This window comes from Echinops telfairi, unplaced genomic scaffold, assembly GCF_000313985.2.
Source record: "Echinops telfairi isolate 266 unplaced genomic scaffold, ASM31398v2 ScPeMD7_31;HRSCAF=116, whole genome shotgun sequence".
Classification (NCBI taxonomy): domain Eukaryota; kingdom Metazoa; phylum Chordata; class Mammalia; order Afrosoricida; family Tenrecidae; genus Echinops; species Echinops telfairi.
In genome coordinates, this window is record NW_022103928.1 from 27,742,718 (window position 1) to 27,760,147 (window position 17,430).

The 17,430-nt window shown below is 43.4% G+C and overlaps 1 protein-coding gene across 2 annotated transcripts in view; it reads right to left on the reverse strand.

The window, feature by feature from the left end:
* The window catches only part of NR2C2 (nuclear receptor subfamily 2 group C member 2), a 56,398-nt gene that overhangs the window by 11,070 nt on the left and 27,898 nt on the right, over positions 1–17,430 (reverse strand). The window contains exons 4-12 of one of the 2 annotated variants that reach the window (XM_045289850.1): positions 12,162–12,341; positions 9,627–9,774; positions 8,779–8,872; positions 6,715–6,848; positions 6,184–6,222; positions 5,529–5,706; positions 4,489–4,610; positions 2,363–2,502; positions 244–381 (exon numbers count right to left, since the gene is read on the reverse strand). In XM_045289850.1, coding sequence (XP_045145785.1) covers positions 244–381; positions 2,363–2,502; positions 4,489–4,610; positions 5,529–5,706; positions 6,184–6,222; positions 6,715–6,848; positions 8,779–8,872; positions 9,627–9,774; positions 12,162–12,341 — 1,173 coding nt within the window. The remainder of the gene's footprint in view (positions 1–243; positions 382–2,362; positions 2,503–4,488; positions 4,611–5,528; positions 5,707–6,183; positions 6,223–6,714; positions 6,849–8,778; positions 8,873–9,626; positions 9,775–12,161; positions 12,342–17,430) is intronic. The other variant, XM_045289851.1, reaches the window with a different exon arrangement.

Here is a 17,430-nt window from a genome sequence, read left to right on the forward strand (position 1 = left end):
GTCTAATAAGAACACAAATTAAGTCTATGAAGTATGTGAAGTTTCCAGGCATTACAACTTTTTGCTTTTTTTTAAGTTTTATAGGAAGAGCTTATGTTTGCTGGCAAAGTACATCAATTACGAGAGCAATCATTCACATTAAATTTGGCTCTCTCTACACCTCTGAAAGCTTGCCACATTCATGTGCCGAAATAGCAGTAGACACAGTTGGAAAACTGACAAGGTCACCACCGTATATCTTACCAGGGCTAAAGAGAACTATAGCTTTAAGGTATGCATACTCATAGCCGTCTATATCCAGCTTTGCCATACTGTTACAGAACTCTTGCAGCTTCCAGATGTGCTCCATGACTTGCTTTATCCGGTCACCAGAAAGTTTATCTAGAAATCAACATTACAGACCATCAGAGACATGCTGATACAAACAACAAAACCAGATTCTTCAAGAGGCCACTGATCGAAAGAAATGGGAGAAAAATTTTATTGTATAACAAAGCAAAACAAAACACAACAGCAGTTATCTCCAGATCAGGGGTCGGAAAACTTTTTTGAGATGGAAGAGCCAATCTTATCCCTCACAACAATTTAAAAATTATTCAAGAGCCATAAATATATTTTACAAACAAATGAAACCACATTATCTGATCATAACCTTTAAAAATATTCAGTGTTACTTGAGAGCCACATGCGTGTACTGAAAAAGCTGCATATGGCTCATGAGCTGCAGTTTGCCGACCCTGCTCCAGATAATCCAGAGCCTAATTTTCTAGTTAAAAGTGAAGTGATGCCTCAAATTGTCATTAAAGTCATTGGTGCCTTTTTGATGTGCAGAAACTAATCCAATTCTTTTCACATAATGTAAATAGGCACCCCTATTTCCACTATAAATTCTGCCACAGTAATAAACCCACCTAGGCTAGTGAGCTTCCACTGACCCTTGTCCAGGCAAGGGTACGTATTAGCCTATAGTACAAATTGGTAGTTCCCTCTAGTCTTTGCTTAGGACCCAAATGTTAAGGAAGCTCCATGGTTAGATTTTCTAAATCTCTACAGGCATGTGATATTTACTGACCTGAACATTATGTGTTGCCAATTATTAATTGTCAATTTTATAGATAATCTCATTTAATTCTCATAGCAGTACTTTTCCAAAAGCACTGGTATCACTTAGTTAAAAGAAAAAGACAAAAACTTATGCTCATTGTGAATAAATTTTACTTAAATTCACTATGTGGTTAAGAGTTATCTTAAAAATCATCCTTGAATAAATATTCCGAGGGAGTAAGTAGAAAAATAAACATGGCGAGGTAACTCATCTTCCCCCAAAAAAATGCAGGTCAGTTTTTCTTACCCAGACTGTATGTGTTAGTCTCACCCCTTGAGCTGCTCACTATGGACCTTGGTCTGTAGTATGTTATGTGATGGAACAGGCGGGGATGAGCTACATGCACCATGGCCTGAGCAGTCTGCATGACCCCGAGATGTGACCTAGCTCTTCCACTTATTGTATGATTTGGGGCAAGTCAGGAACCTTATGAGGGCCTCAGTTTCCTCACATGTAAAACTGAGATAATCACTACTTTACAGGGTTGTGAAAATGAGGTCATTATACATGTATAAAGGAAGACATGGTTATTCTGAAAACATCTGTGGTAGTTACATAATCTGTTGTCAATTTGAGACTTAAGAGTGAAGGGGTGGAGTTTAGCCTGTCAATCAGGTCACAGCTTGATGACATCTCATTTGGAGGCACTACGGAAATAAATAGCTCGCTGGAGGCGGGACCCATTCCCTGTGAGACATTCTTGTGGAGAAGACACATGGAGCTAAGCTAGAACCCTGGAGCTGAAGGAGTGACGTGGAGATCCCTGCCAGCACTGAGATGATTCCACTGCTACTGGATCCACAAGACTTTCCACCCACTGGCCTGTGATCTTCCTGCATTCGGCGTCATTGCATGTGTTTCATGAGTCTGAAGAGGGCTTTATAGATTGGTATTGGACACATGGGGTAATACTGGACTGATAGACTTGAAATTGTTCTTGTATAAAAAGCTCTTATACATATAAGTCTCTATGAACTTGTTTCTCTAGTCTACCCAGATTAACACATCTGTATGCCCATGTATTGAAATAAACAAGCTTTTTCAATCTCTTGTTTTGGTTGTCCCCTCACCTTCCTCCCCACAACTATTCACTGTGTGAAAAGAGGACAATGGTCCCACAGCTTCCCAGGCAAACTCCCGGGCCTGTGAATGCTGTGGGACACCAAGGTCAGCTAATTTGTGTTTGTCAGGGCGAGGCTCTGCCCCACAGCACAGGCTGAACCAGGACACATGTCACCCCGGCATGCCCAACCCTACCTTCTTGAATGCTATTCTGCAGGTGGTTGACAATGGCAGCCAGGATGGTGGAGAGGCTCATGACCTGGGCACACTGGGCTAGGCCAAGAGTAAAGAGCTCATTCCAGCAGGCCCGCACCAGGCTGGTGTTGCAGTCCTGTCTGGGAAGAGAGAAAAAGGTGTGTGTGAATGCATGCTGTCACTTTTCCAAGGAGAGGGGAGCATGCAGGCATCAAATTCCAGCATTCCCAAAATAAGTGGTTTCAGTAGGTGTTAGCTAAAGGCCTAGGATGATCATTTTTTATGAAAACCACAATCTATGTGATAACCAAGCCAATCTCTAAGAAGTTCTTGAGACTTAAATACAGAGGAGTTTTAATAGGTATGGCTAAACCAATTTCCTGTAGACCTTCTAAATCCCAGGCAGTCATGGCTTGACTCTGCTCCAGGTCCTACAGCCATAAGTGGCTATGGGATCCCAGGACCAAGAGCTGAACACGGGCTCCGAAGGAAGGAAACACCCTCCGTCTGCCTCCAGATTCTGAAGGGAGATGGCAGACACCCTGGAGAGAAGACTGAAGCAGGGAGTCTGCTGCCAGCTTGGCCCTGGGATTTTTAAGCAGAATGACATGCGCAACCCACCACAAAACAGTACCTCCTGATTCTCAGAAGTCCATAAAATACAGCATGCTACCACCTGTCTCAAGATGTTAGCGGCTTTAAGAGCATGGGCTATTTAACAAGGCCATTTCCTCCCAGGGACTCTAGGATGGCCCCGCCCAGACGAACCAAAGTGCATCACTGGCTACCACCACCACAGACAGGCAATGACATCAGGGGCTCCTCACTGTGCCAGGCCCAGACCCCTCAGAGGCACACCTTGTATTTTACAGTACTCACTAGCCCCGAACACTAATTTATGAAGAATGAGATATAGACTATCATTGAAACTACTTTAAATACTGAAGTATGGTTTATCTGATCTTAGAGTGTTCTACTCCATTCCATTCCATTCCATTCCAGGCACAGGTAGAGAAACCCTGTGGAGTAAGTTTTAAATTGCTCAAATAGGAAAGGTTCTTTTAGGGCAATAAGAACAATTTTTAAATCCAGTGACAAAGATTTAGTTACTCACCAGTGCTTTGGATCATAAACAGAACGCCTTGGAGTCACACCACACCCAAAGGGAGGGACAGGCCATTTCCCAGTTAATTACCATTCCCACTTACTTGCATAGCTCTCCCTGAGAGCAAGGATCCCAATCCTGCCAGCAATCCTTTTATCAGAAAGTGCTATGACCATTTTAACCACAAGAGGGCATGTTCCACACACCACACTGTATACTTCTGAGTACCCCCACCACTCCATCCTCATTCAGGACTTAAGACCTTTGTGCTTTGTAGACCCTCAACAGGAGGCTCAGAGAGGTAGTGTCTTGCTCAAGATTGCACAGTTGGCCCCAAATACATGTCTGTCTGCTCCAAAGACCAGTGATCTAAGCCATAAGACAAATCGCCCTTCCATTCTGGTGTTTCCCCCATGCTGCCTTAGGAACATTACCTTGTAATGTGAATTAGCTCTCAATTTATTTTCATTTTTTATGTAGCTACCTATCTCCCACCCATATTGTGGCACAATGACAGAGCTGGTATTGGCACAATGGACTGGTGTGGGGACAGAGGCAAGGGGGAGGGAGGTGTAGATTAAGATCAACATATGTGATGCTCAGTAAAGTACTAAGGGGCTTCATGCAGTGTTGGTGGGCATGGAGGTGAGCAACTGGAAAAAATGTACACTGGTGCATTCTGTTTGAGGATACAGATACACTCTGCTGTTTCACATGTCAAGTTCCTTATGCTGTCAAAGGCCCAGAGCTGTGTGCAAATCAAACTTTGCATAGTCCATTGGATTAAAAGCTCCACAAGGCCAGGGATGACCCTGCCTTCCATTCACTCTATTTCCGGGCACCGTGGGAGGCTCAATGTTTGAATAACAATACAGAACTGGCAACCATGGCCATCTGCCATCAGTTTCTTTAGGAAGAAACTCAGGGTTACCTGACCTTGGCCACAAAAGAGTTAAACTGGAAGGACTCTTGGTGGTCTTCCAGATCATTTCTAGGATACACACAGAGAAAGACTACTTACCCAAGTGCCTGAAAGGCTGGGATTGACCTAGCCCAGTGCATTGAGAGGAAGAGCAGGCGAGACGCAGACTCGCAGATGTAGTGCACATTGAGGTACTCTGGCATCGGGCTGGGCATGGTTAGCTGTGGAAGAGGAGACACACAGCACAGGAGGTAAAGGAGGGACAGGTGGATGCCTCCCTTTGTCAACATGCATCTTTGATGTGCCTTATTAACAATAGCAGTCACACTCGCTCTGTCTCAGATAAACATACCCCTCAATTCTTGCCACAACTAAGGTGTTATCTGCTCTAAGGCAATTCCATTCAAGCCAAAGATTAAAGTCTAAATTGAATCAAGAAAATAGGGGAGTTAACCTCACGGACTAGCATTGGGGTGAAATTCCAGCACTACAAAACCTAGCTTGGACTGCAGAGGCCTCTTTGATTTAGAAGGTGCTTTACCTGAAGCAGAAATCTCACTGAGGATTTACATCCCAGACACCTTTTGGGTAGGCACTCAACAGCCCTGAAACAACTGGCCAGGTCCCACCCCAAGAAAAACTGAGGACAAAGAAGACTCAGTCTGGAGGCCTGGAGAGTGAGTGAGCTGTAGGGTCACAGGAAGGCCCTGCAGAAAAACGAGGCCAGTGATAAAGAATGAAGACTCCTACGGAGGTCCTAAGAGCACGCTTGCAGAACATCTACGACTTGTTTTCTGTGGCTCTAGACCAGAGGGGAAAGCGGTTGGGGCCCGCAGCGAGCAGGAGAGCAGCCGGTTCAGGGATTTTAGACAGGGCTTCTTGTCAACAGAGAGCAGATGAAGTGGCCCGTGCCTGGCTGGGGGAGGACTGGAGAAAAAGGTCTAGACCATCTTGGAATGAGGGTCACTGGCTTCAGGGTCACCTCCAGAACCATGTGGCACTGTGAGCAAAGGAAGAATGCACATGTTCCCTAACAGAAAACTGTTCTGGGGCACAAAGTCCTGTGTGAAGCCAGGATGAACTCACTCCAAAGTTTGAGTGTTAAACTTTGATACAGACCCCGTGGCAACAGAACTCACCTTGAATGTGACGTGTGTGTCTGAAAGGAGAGGGCCCTCGACTTCAATGATGGGTGTTGACTGGTCTCTGCTGATGACATGGATGCTCCCTCCTCCACTGGTATCTATTCCATCTGACATGCTTGGGGGAGAGGAGCTGTCTGTGGTATTAAGTGCTTTAGCTAAGGTATCAAATGCCCTGTAGGTGAAAATTAAGCATTAAGTGCTGTGAATCCACAGATTTTTGGGGTGGGTGGGTGTGGGTATTGGGGGGTGGGAACCACAAGACAGAGCTCTAGCTGAGATAAAATTTAGAAAAATAATGAAATGGGGAAACAATTAAATTTTACCTGCTGAGGTAACAATGAAAGCATGTATTTATACTGAGTGGCTATATATTATCTCAGGCACTGACCTAAATATACTATTGATTTTCACACAAAATTTCTATTTTGTTTAATCCCCTCCAAAGAAGGAATTCTCTACATTTTACAGAGGTGAAAACTGAGGCTTAGAGACATTACATAACGTGTCCAAGACCACCCGACTAGTTAAGCGGTGTAACCAGAATTCTACTCAAATCCCATCCTCTTTCCATAGGACCTAGATTTTCATCTTGCTGTCTGACCACACATGAACATGCGGGCAGAGCGTTCGTGTGGCCCCAGCTCCTCACCTGACGACTGGCACAATGGGCAGGATTGACTGGTCCCTCCTGAAAGGAGCAAAACACAAGAGCCAAGCTGCAGAGAAGAAACATCCTCAGCAGCCAGTTACAGACGTCTGGGACCAGCTCATGCTCTCTACCAGCTATGTCTATCTGCCCTGGTGGTTTTAAGGTCTAAACTCACTATTTGGAAAAAATATGAATAAGAAAAATAAGATAAAACAGAAGTGAAAAGGAGAGGAATTATTAACATTCAGGTGCAATATACAGTGATGAATACAAATAACATCTAGCCACTGAATTCTTGCTTGCTTCCATTGAGTTACCCAATTTTCTTTTCTATTGTCTGGAATAAAAAAAATCTTTGATTGCTTTATGCTACATAATGTAAGAGGGTCCACATTTCTCAATAAAATGGCAAGGAATATAGATGTGCAAGGTCATTGTGAACCCTTGATTAAACACAGGGTGGGGGTACACAATCACAACACACTAAGTGTGTGTGATGTCAGGAGGGGAACCCCATCCTCAGGCTCATACCGGGTGATCTCACTTGCAGACTGGTCCTCTGGCTGGATCTCCGATGCGTCACCATTGTTGAGGGATTCACTCAGGTTGGCAAGGGAAGTCACTACATTTGCAAGTGTACCCAGGGCTCCTTGGCTTGTTTCTGCCTATTAAACAAAAATTCACAACATCAAAAATGACACACAGACAATAAATAACTGTTAGGTCAGCAAAGGTTAACAAGGGGCTTCAAAAAGCTTATGGAAAAATGGAATTAAAAGATAATGGAATTTTCCCAAGAACTTTTCAAGCCCTCTCACAATTATTGGTTTAAAATAGGGCATTGGGCAGGCTCAGTTTGGTTCAGTCAAGGCCTATGCAGTGAAATCGGAACAGACCCAAATTTGTAAAAAGGGGGTGAGTGGGAATATAAATTTCCAGGAAGGGGAAAATCAGAGATTGAAAGCCTGAGATGAGTCCTTTTAGGATCCAGGACTAACAGGGCGCCCTACCTGTTGTTCCCATTAAAAAAAAAATCAGATCTGCTTGTTCTGAGGGCTATGGCAGACCTGCTTCAAAGTCCTGGCTTAGAACAGCCTTTTTAGAAGGGGTGTGAGTATGGGGCCAGCACAGGGATCTTTCTGGCGATGGTGTAGTTCTGACTGTATCTTGGCTGTGTAGCGCTTACATAAATCTACATGTGGTTTCAGACACACTGAACTTCATCAACATTTTAAATGTCTGTGCTTAACATGACATGATCAAGAAAGTTAAGACAGCCCATAGAATGGGACAAAGTATTTGTAAGCTGTGTATCTGCTATGGGTCTATCCAAGTGATGAGTGGATAAATACAATTTGTATATCCACACAATGGAATGAGGGACTGCTACATGCTACAACATAGATGAACCTTGAAAGCATTCTCCTGAGTGAAAGAAGACAGATATGAGATCATGTATTCCATGATTCTGTATATATGAAATGTTCAGAATAGGCAAATTACAGATTAAAACTAGATTGTAACTTGGCAACAGCTGGGAAGGAGTGTGGGGGTGACTAGACAGGGTATGGGTTTTTGTTTGTATTCTTGTTCTCATCCCTTCTTATAGACCGCACAGTAGAATGCTTATCAGGAAACCCTTTGGTGGTCAGGCTGTATTAATAAGGTGATGCAGGACGGCCTTCCTTTTAGGCTTATGCTTTCTTTATACCCTATGGTGCAGTCAGAATGTCTCCAGGGTGATGAACAGCGAGCTCGATGGGACACACAGCACAGTCCTACACATTAACAAAGTACAAAGGACAAGCAATTCCGAGCCCAGTCCAGGGACGAATGGGCAGGTTTCTGTGCCAGCCAAGGGTCTTTTCTTTCCAAAAGAGGGCAGTCCTTCCTGGGTGTGCATGAGACAGGATGAGAAACAACCCTGCCTCTTAGCTCTGGTTCAAAAGCTGGCAGTACTTTTTTCAAAGTAGAAGCTAGACGCTTCACTTCAGGAAGATTAAAACTAGAAAAACAAAGGCCATCAGTTTTGCAGCCGGATATCATAGAGAACAGTGGAGTCCTTTGGCTTGGCAAAACTCTTTTCTTGTTATCTTCATAGGAGTTAGCCTTTCTCGCTCTTTCAGATGAACCAGCATCACTGCCCACAAGTTACAACCACTATGACTGACTTACTCCTGCAAGTTTTAGAATTATTAGAAGCCTGGTTGGATTTCTTTCTGAATATCATCTAATAAAAAGGAACTGAGGGCCTTTGAAAAGGCCTTCTTGGGGACAGCTCCCACTTCTTCAAACAGTGTGTGTGCCAGGGGGAAACACCTCAACAGAACAGAACATTGAACCTTCACTAAATGGAACTCTAACCTCTGAGGTGTTATGACTATGTTGAGGTAGCTCTGACTGACGTTTCTGCAAAGCCATCCACATTCTGCAAACACATCACAGAAGGCTGTGCTACAACAAAAGCAAGCAGACAGAGCTCAGGCTTCTCATTTGGTTGTTGCCAGCCTGAGAGAAGGATGGGCGCTCATAGTGAAAGCAGCAACACACCGTCAGCATTGTGGAGGAGGGGAGGGCAGAGGTACAGAGCATCACCTTGGAGTCCGTGGCCAGCAGAACTGTGCCGTCCTCACGTATCAAAGGCTGTTGGATGTTCACAAGCATCCCTGGATCAAGAAGACCAGTCTGTCTATTTAAGACATAAAGAAACCCAGAGTAGCTTCCAACATTTATGCACAGCGAGACTGCACTGTACTTCTCTAACCATTCCAGTGCACACCAGTGTCTGAATAGTATGAAAACTCTAGCTAGATGCATTCTCGAAGTGACTGAGTAACATTCTCTTCTCTGCATGGAGACGTGCAAATAAGTCCAATCTGTGGGTCTGATGTAGCATCCAACAGATAAATGCACAGCCACCAGTTTTCCAGACTGACTGGAGACTATGGCAGCAGTGCTACCAACAGAGTTGGCTTAAGTTTTAGATTAACAAGGTACCCACCAAAACTCCCATTCTCCAGATAACTTCGGGATTTCTTGTTTGTCCTCTTTCTGTTCCTTTTAAATTAAATCAAGTGATTACATTAAAGAGAATATAAAAAAATATCTTTTCTGCAGTTCAGATGATCTAGGACTTCACCTGGGATTTATGTCTATCGTCTGTACTGCCCCCCCCAAAAGCAGTATTTTGAATGATGGAACAGACATTTTCCTATACATTAAATGATGCCTAAACTAGCAGGAGGTGACTTGGGCCCTCTTCAGACCTATCCAGAGGTGTGACTGGAAGAGCTCCAGCAAGGGGGAGGCAGCAAAATAAGGCTGTGGCCGGTGGGCAGGGAGCCAGAAAAGATTCCTTTCCAAGGAAAATCTGTGTCTCCTCCAATCAGCTCGGAGGGCTGCTCCTGATGCTACCTAGCCTTTTGTGAAGCCACAGTACTGACCTTGCTCCATCTTTGTCTGCCACAAACGTAGGGGTGGCTATCAGAGGGCTTCTCAAGTCCTTCCGGATATAGATTTTCTCAGTTGAAGCAGCACAATTGCTTGGTTTCTCCCGCTGTACATCAAAGGGCTTCCGTTCACTCTGTACAGCTTAAATTACAACATAAATTTTCAGGTGTACGGAAAAAAGTCAAATTAATAAAAACTGGACCCTTCATGGTAAAGTAAGAGGTCTTAGACTAGTCATTACTGAAGGGATGCTAAGCTCTGGTGCTAGACTAGTTCAGCTTGGTTTTCATGGTGGACTTCCTTAGCAAAGCAGAGAAAGGTCCAAGCTCAAACAGTGGCATATGAAATGAGAAGTTAACAAAGAAGAGCTCAGGATATCAGGTGTTGTAATCAGAAACTACAGCAGGGCAATTGCACAACGATGGAGGAGGCCCACATTGAGCCCTCTGAATTTTCACTTCTTGCTCCCCATACAGGTATGGAAATGCCTCATTTTCTGCTAGAGAGCCTGAACAAAAAGTCTGTCCATGCCATGCATTGTAGAGGAACCATTCTCATTTCCAAATGGAAGCCTGAAATCACAGTGTCTGCAAATTGTCTAATGGGTGTCACTTTTATAGCACACTAGCAATCTTTCAGAAATCTGGTATAAACACAAGTCTGCAAGCCAGACAGAAAGCAAAGATGCTATAAAGAAAGGAATAAGGGATAAGCCCCAGAGACTAGAATTCAGACATCCTGCTAACCAAATTGAAATCCAGTTGAGTCTTGAATTTGTACAGCTGTGTTTCGAAAAGACTAATTCCACATCAATATTCTAAATAAAAATTTCACTCTTGAAAAATATAACAACTTATCAATGTAGGCCAGAAAAAACAACATGCTGAGTAATTAAAAAAGCAAAAGAAAACAAAACCACACTGGGCAGAAATCAGGTTGATACTTTTTAAGTTTTCAAAGAGCAAACACATTTGCATTTGTTTCCTGGGTGAATTTTGCAGGGTTTCGTTTCCTAAAACACTAACATATCTGTTCTGGTGTCCAGCCTTCCTATGGAATCATGCAGGAGATGAGCAAAGAGCCACACCTTTAGCAGGAGCCTATGGCTCCAGGCTCCAGATAACCAGGCTTGGTCAAGCACCCCTGACTTTTTCCATGCTGGAAGGCCCAGTGTGCCTTCTTCCACCAACCTCTGTTTTTCTACACAGCCCAAACTTAGTGGATTTCTCTCTATTTCCTGTCTTGGATCCTGGTTATTTAGTTTCTACCACTAGGTGAGAAGCAGACCCAAATGCTAACTGGTCCTTGCAGATAAGGATATGCTTTTGGAATTCTTAATCCCAAATATTCTGGCTACGGAAGCCAAAGGGCCCAGGGAGCAAGACCTTATTTGGCCGTCACACACTCAGGGAAATAGTTCTCCCTCCAGAACTCCAGCTGCACAGAGGGCTTTGCAACTGCCATGGAGGTTTGGGAGCTCCAGACTTATACTCTCTAGTAAATACTTCTACAAAAGAGTGAGGGGCATGTAGAACATGTCTTTTACACAGAAACAAAGCCCAATCCCATCAAGTTGACTCCAACTCACGGCACGCCTACCGAACAGAGTGGAAGTAGCCTTTTGAGTTTCAGAGGCTGTAAATCTTTATGAGAATAGACAGTCTCATCTTGTTCCCTCATAGTAGCTGGTGGTCTTAAACTGCTAACTTTTCAGTTAGTGCTCCAACATGTAAACCACTTAGGCACCAGGCTTCTTAAACAGAATCAATCCAGGGGCAAATTCCTACCATAGCAAGCACAATTTACCTCAGTACTTCTTTCTGCCTCCCTAATGGGACTGGGTGAGTGGTGATGGTGATAATTTTCTGGGTGCCTGTGATAAGCAAAAAGGAGCTCTAGTCATGCAATAAAGCGCTTGACTGCAAACCAAATGGGTGGTTCAAATCCACAAGCCATTCCATTAATGAAAGATGTAGCAGTCTGTTTCCATAAAGCTTACAGTCTCGGAAACCCACAGGGCAGGTCTACTTTGACCTTCAGAGTCACTATGAGGCAGAATTAACTCAGTGGCAGTAAGTTTTGGTTTTATAAGCATCTATTGAATGCAGGGGCTAAGAAAACATTGAATAAGCATAGGCTCACTTAATCCACAGTCTGGGTGAGGGAGGGGATTCTGTTTCACATATGAGGGCATGGAGGCTGAAAAAGGTGATGTATTCTTAAAGCCTCAGAGCTCTTAAGTGGCAGTGCTCTGACATGACTTTATTCTAAAGCCTGTATTCATACCACGCCATTGGGCTTTCCTCAAAATTGACTTGGAATAGCGCTTTCCACACACCACAGGAACTTACCAACCTCTACTGACTCTGAGCCTCCTAAGGACCCAGAGGGCAAACAGAATGAATGGTGAAGAGATGGTTTCTCTTCAATACTTCAGTGAAAAGATACAGAACCTTCACTTTAATAGACTCTTGCTCATTTTCTTCCCTCCCTGTTGACTCACTATGAATTTTAATAATCTTACTCACATTCCATTTTCATGCCCATCTCTAAGCATTTTTTCAGCCGGCAAAACTGACAACGGTTCCGATGGTGTTTATTGATGATGCAGTCCTGGTTGCTTCTGCAGCTGTAGGTCAGATTTTTCCTCACGCTCCTTTTGAAGAAACCTTTGCAACCCTCACAACTGACAGCCCCATAGTGACGGCCTGCAAGGAGGAGAAGACACAGTTCATCAAAAGGACAGGCAGACCCTGGTTTTAACGGAGGTACAGCAAAGTAAGTAACTGGTGCTATGGTGTCACATGCCAACGGCCACCTGGATGCCAGCAGCCCAGCCCGTTCATTCAGCACGATGCCTAAGATGACTCTACAAGCTTTGAGGTCAGGATGGAAAAAAATCAAGCTCAGATTGGTTATGTAACTGCCAGTATCATCTCAATGCTCTCAGTACACAAAAAAATCTAACAGGAAGAGGTCACAGGTGAACTGCCTCATCCTACCCCAGCCCTTTACAACTAGGTTTGCAAACCTCAGCTCCCGTTCTGCCAAGAGTAGCACAGAGCTGACACAAAGTAAGTTGTTTTTTTGTGACTGAGGCAGTGGTGACACATGATTCCATCTGGGATTCTCTGCTATTACCACCTAACAGAATAAAGTCTTTGGGGGACTTCCAGGAAGATGGCGACTGAGTGACACATACCAGAGGGACTCTGCACAAATCAGCGCAGGAGAGTTACTAAGAGGGAAATTTAACACTGCTGGCTCATAGGAGGAGCATCATAAAGATAAGTAGGCACAGACCCATAAGGTTTTGAGGGGCTGGGAGCTTTTGGCTTACCACAGTGGAGGCCGACTAGGGTTTGACCTTAGCCATGCCACTGTCTTGGCCAGAGATGGGACCATTTGGAGACAGTGCAGGGGGGTTATCTCAACACTGCTGCCACCTTGGAGCAGGGATTAAACCCTTGCAGCGCACTGGCAGGGACTGCAGCTCAGCTTTATTGTTACTTTTGTTTCCCTTTCTTTCCTCTATCCCCCCACGGTCTCAGCGGGCTTAGATTATTTTTTCCCCTCTGTCTCTTCCCTGTTCTCTCACACACCACTGCCGACTTTCAAACCACTCCCCTTAGCCTAGGGAATTTACGCTTGCTCCCTACCCAGTGAGGTGAGCTCCACCCTGTGCAGCATAGCCCGAGGCTGGGGAAAGCCCACGGGCTCCACCAGGGGATATTCTGCTCAATGTCTTACCGGGGAATTCCTGTGCGTGTGGCTGGGGGAGCTCCTATTTTTCCTCTGTGGGCCCACTTGACTGAGGGAACTTTTCCCGCCTACCTTAGTGCATTACACGGCCTAAGGTAGCTTGGCCAACATTCGCCAATGTTCCAAGCTGCTGCAGGAACCTCTGCCCAACCTCTGCAGTGACCTACCTGACCAGGGCAATTCTGCCCACCATTCTCGGTGTTCTACACCAAAGCAGGCAACCCACCAACCTTCTGTGGCACTCCCCTTGAGAGTGAAGCCCCAGGAGGATAAAGTGGTAGGCTTATTCCATAATGAAATTAGCTGTAGGCAGTTTGAAGAAGCATTCCTACAAGTCTCAGACAGAGACAGTGCTCTTCTACTCCCTGGAAAATGGCACCTGGCTCCTCTAAAACAACTCAAAGCAAACAGCAATTAGCCCCAATAACCTCAACGAGAAAACAGGTGAAACAAAAGGCAATGGCAGAAGATGTCCTGAACCTAATGATGTGCACAAAAGAAGCAGACATTGATCTGGCACATAAAGAAATTTTAAGAATGCTGCTTTTAGTCATACAGGATATAAGGGAAACAATACAGAAAAAGGATGAAATGATAGAGGAGATAAAGTCCATACACCATAGGGAAATACAAGAGCTTAGGGAGGAGATAACAAAAACTAGTATCAGACTCATGGACCTCAAGAATCCACTGGAGGAAGCAGAGAACCGCATCAGTGACTTGGAGGACAGCCAAGCAGATTTTAATAAACACGAACAAAAATCTAATATGATCATTAGAGACACTAAAGAAAACCTAAGAGTTATGACTGATGGTATGAAGAGGAACAACATCAGAATAATTGATTACCGGAGGAAGACACAGCAAAGAAGTCATTTGCAACAATAGTGAGAGAATTCTTGGAGGAAAACTTGCTCAGCTTAATGAATGAAAACCAGGCAACCATTCAGGAGGCTGAAAGAACACCAGCTAGACTGAATCCCAAGAAGACGTCACCAAGGCAAAAAATAGTTACACTATCCAACTTTGAGGAAAAGGAGAAAATCATGAGAGCAGCTAGGGAAAAACAAGCAATCACATATAAAGGTTCCCAAATAAGCATATGCTTAGACCTATCTGGAGAAACTATGAAGAAGAGGAGAGTGGAGTAACATATTCCAAAAATTGAAGGAAAATAACACAAACCCAAGAATACTCTAGCCAGCCAAACTATCTATCAAGAAGGAGAAGTAAGTCTTTCCCGACAAGGAAAAACTCAAACAATACATTAGAAGAAACTCAGGCCTAAAAAAGATCCTTGCCAACCCACAGTGGGCAGAAGAACAACACTCACTGAACATAAATAAGAGATTGCTACATAGAACAACCTCACCCAGAGGGCAACAAAGAGAAAACAGCCCCAAGATAACGCGTGCGCGCGCGCACACACATGCACTAATAAGAAAGGAAGGTAGGAAAACACCCAACACAAAAGGCATAAGATGACATCACAGAATTCGCAGATGGAGATAATAACCTAAATATCAATGGACTGAACGCAGGCATTAAAAGACTGAGACTAGCAGACTGACTTAGAAAACACAACCCCTCAATCTGCTGCCTACAGGAGATACATCTCAAAGCTACAGACAAAAATAGGCTTAGAATCAAAGGCTGGAGAAAGGCATGCCAAGCAAACAGCAATTCAAAAAGAGCAGGGGCTGCGATCCTAATCTCAGATAAAACTGACCTCAAAGTGCAAGCCATAAAAAGAGATATGGAGGGACACTATATAATGCTCAAGGGAATGGAAGACAAAGAACCACTAAGCATTGTAAACATATACTCCCCGAATGACAGACCCACTGAATATGTCAACCACACACTACAAAAGATGAAAAAAGAAATCACAGCCTCAACAATTATAGTGGGTGACTTCAACACACCGCTCTCTGAGAAAGATAGATCACAGGGAAAGAAACTCAACAAGGAAGCTAGACATCTAAACACTACAATTAGACAACTTGACCTGATATTGACAGAGCTTTTCATCCAAATACAAAGAAATTCACATTCTTTTCAAGCCCCTGGCATGGCACATATTTGAAGATAGGTCACATGCTGGGGCATAAGGCGAGTCTACATAAATTTAAGCACATTGATATCATACAGACCTCTCTCTCTGACCACTGTGCCACAAGGCTGGAAATCAACAAAAGGAAGAGGAAGAAAACAAGAGCACACAATTGGAAGATGAATAACTCTCTATTGCAAAAGGAATGCGTACTGGCATGGATCAGAGATGTAATTAGGAAATTTCTAGGAACCAATAAGAATGAGAACACGACTTATGGGATACAGCAAAGGCAGTTATCAGAGGAAGTTTCAAAGCAGTACATGCACACCTAAAAAAGGAAGAGAGACTCATGATTGATATGTTGGCACAAAATTTACAACAACTAGAGCAGAGTCAGCAGGAAAATCCCACTAATAGCAAAAGAAAAGAAATAATAATAATCAGGGCTGAGATTCAGGAGAGGAAAATAAGAAAACTGGAAAAAATTAATGCTGTTAACAGTTGGTCCTTTGAAAAGATAAACAAAATTGACAGACCGCTGGCAATCCTAATCAAAGAGAGGAGGGAACAAATTTCAAAGGTAAGAATGAGGGATGAAAGAGGGTACATTACAACATACCCTAATGAAATCAAAAGGATAATTACACAGTACTATGAAGGATTATACCATAATGAATTCAAGAACTCGGAAGACAGACAAATTCTTGGGAAAAAAAATCCCTCCCTAGACTATCCCCAAAGGATGTCAAGAAACTCAACAGACCGATAGCAACAGAAGAAATAGACAAGGTTACAAAGGGATTACCAACAAAAAATTCCCTGGACCAGATGGCTTCACAGAATTCTACCATGCATTTAGGGAAGAACTAATACCAATTCTACACAAACTCTTCCAGAACATAGAAAAAGACGGCAAACTTCTGAACTCCTTCTATGAAGTTAGTATAACTCTGATACCAAATCCGGGCAAAGATCCCACAAGAATCGAGAACTATAGACAAATATCCCTAATGAACATCAATGCAAAAATCTTCAACAAAATACTGGCCAATAGAATACAAAAGTATATAAAACAAACAAATAATTCACCATGACCTAGTGGGATTCATACCAGAGAAGCAGGGATGGTTTAACATACGAAAGACCATTAGTATCATTCGCCACATTGACATGGAAAACTATAAGAACCACATGATAATATTGATAGATGTAAAAAAGCATTCGACAACATTCAACACCAATTCCAGTTTAAGACACTTGAGAAGATAGGAATGGAAGGAAAATTCCTCAAGACAATACAAGCTATATATGAAAAACCAACAGTCAAGGGAGAAAAGACTAACACAATCCCACTGAAAAAGGGGACCAGACAAGGATGTCCCTAGTCCCCACTCCTATTTAACATCATACTGGAGGTTTTAGTTTTAACAGCATAAGGCAAAGAAAGGACATCAAAGGTATTTGTCTGGGGAAGGAAGAGGTGAAACTATGTTTATTTGCAGATGATATGATTTTATATATGGAAATCCCAAAAGCTCCACAAGGGGAGTACTGGAAGCAATAGAGGAGTTTGGCAGAGAGGCAGAATACAAGATCAACAAACAGAAGTCCATTGGACTGGTATACACATCGGATAAGACCACAGAAGAGGAGTTCAAAAAGGTGGTGCCCATCACAATAGCCAAGCAAAAATTGAAATACCTAGGGATATACCTGACTAAGAGAACAAAAGATATACATGAGGAAAACTACAGAACACTATTACAAGAAACCAAGAGTGACCTCAACAAATGGAAGACTATCCCATGCTCGTGGATTAGAAGACTCAATATAGTAAAGATGTCCGTTCTGCCCAAGGCACTATATAAGTTTAATGCAATCCTGATACAATTACCCTCATCTTTCTTCAAAGAAATGGAAAAACTGATTACCAACTTCATATGGAGAGGGAAGAAGCCCAGAATTAGCAGAGAACTCCT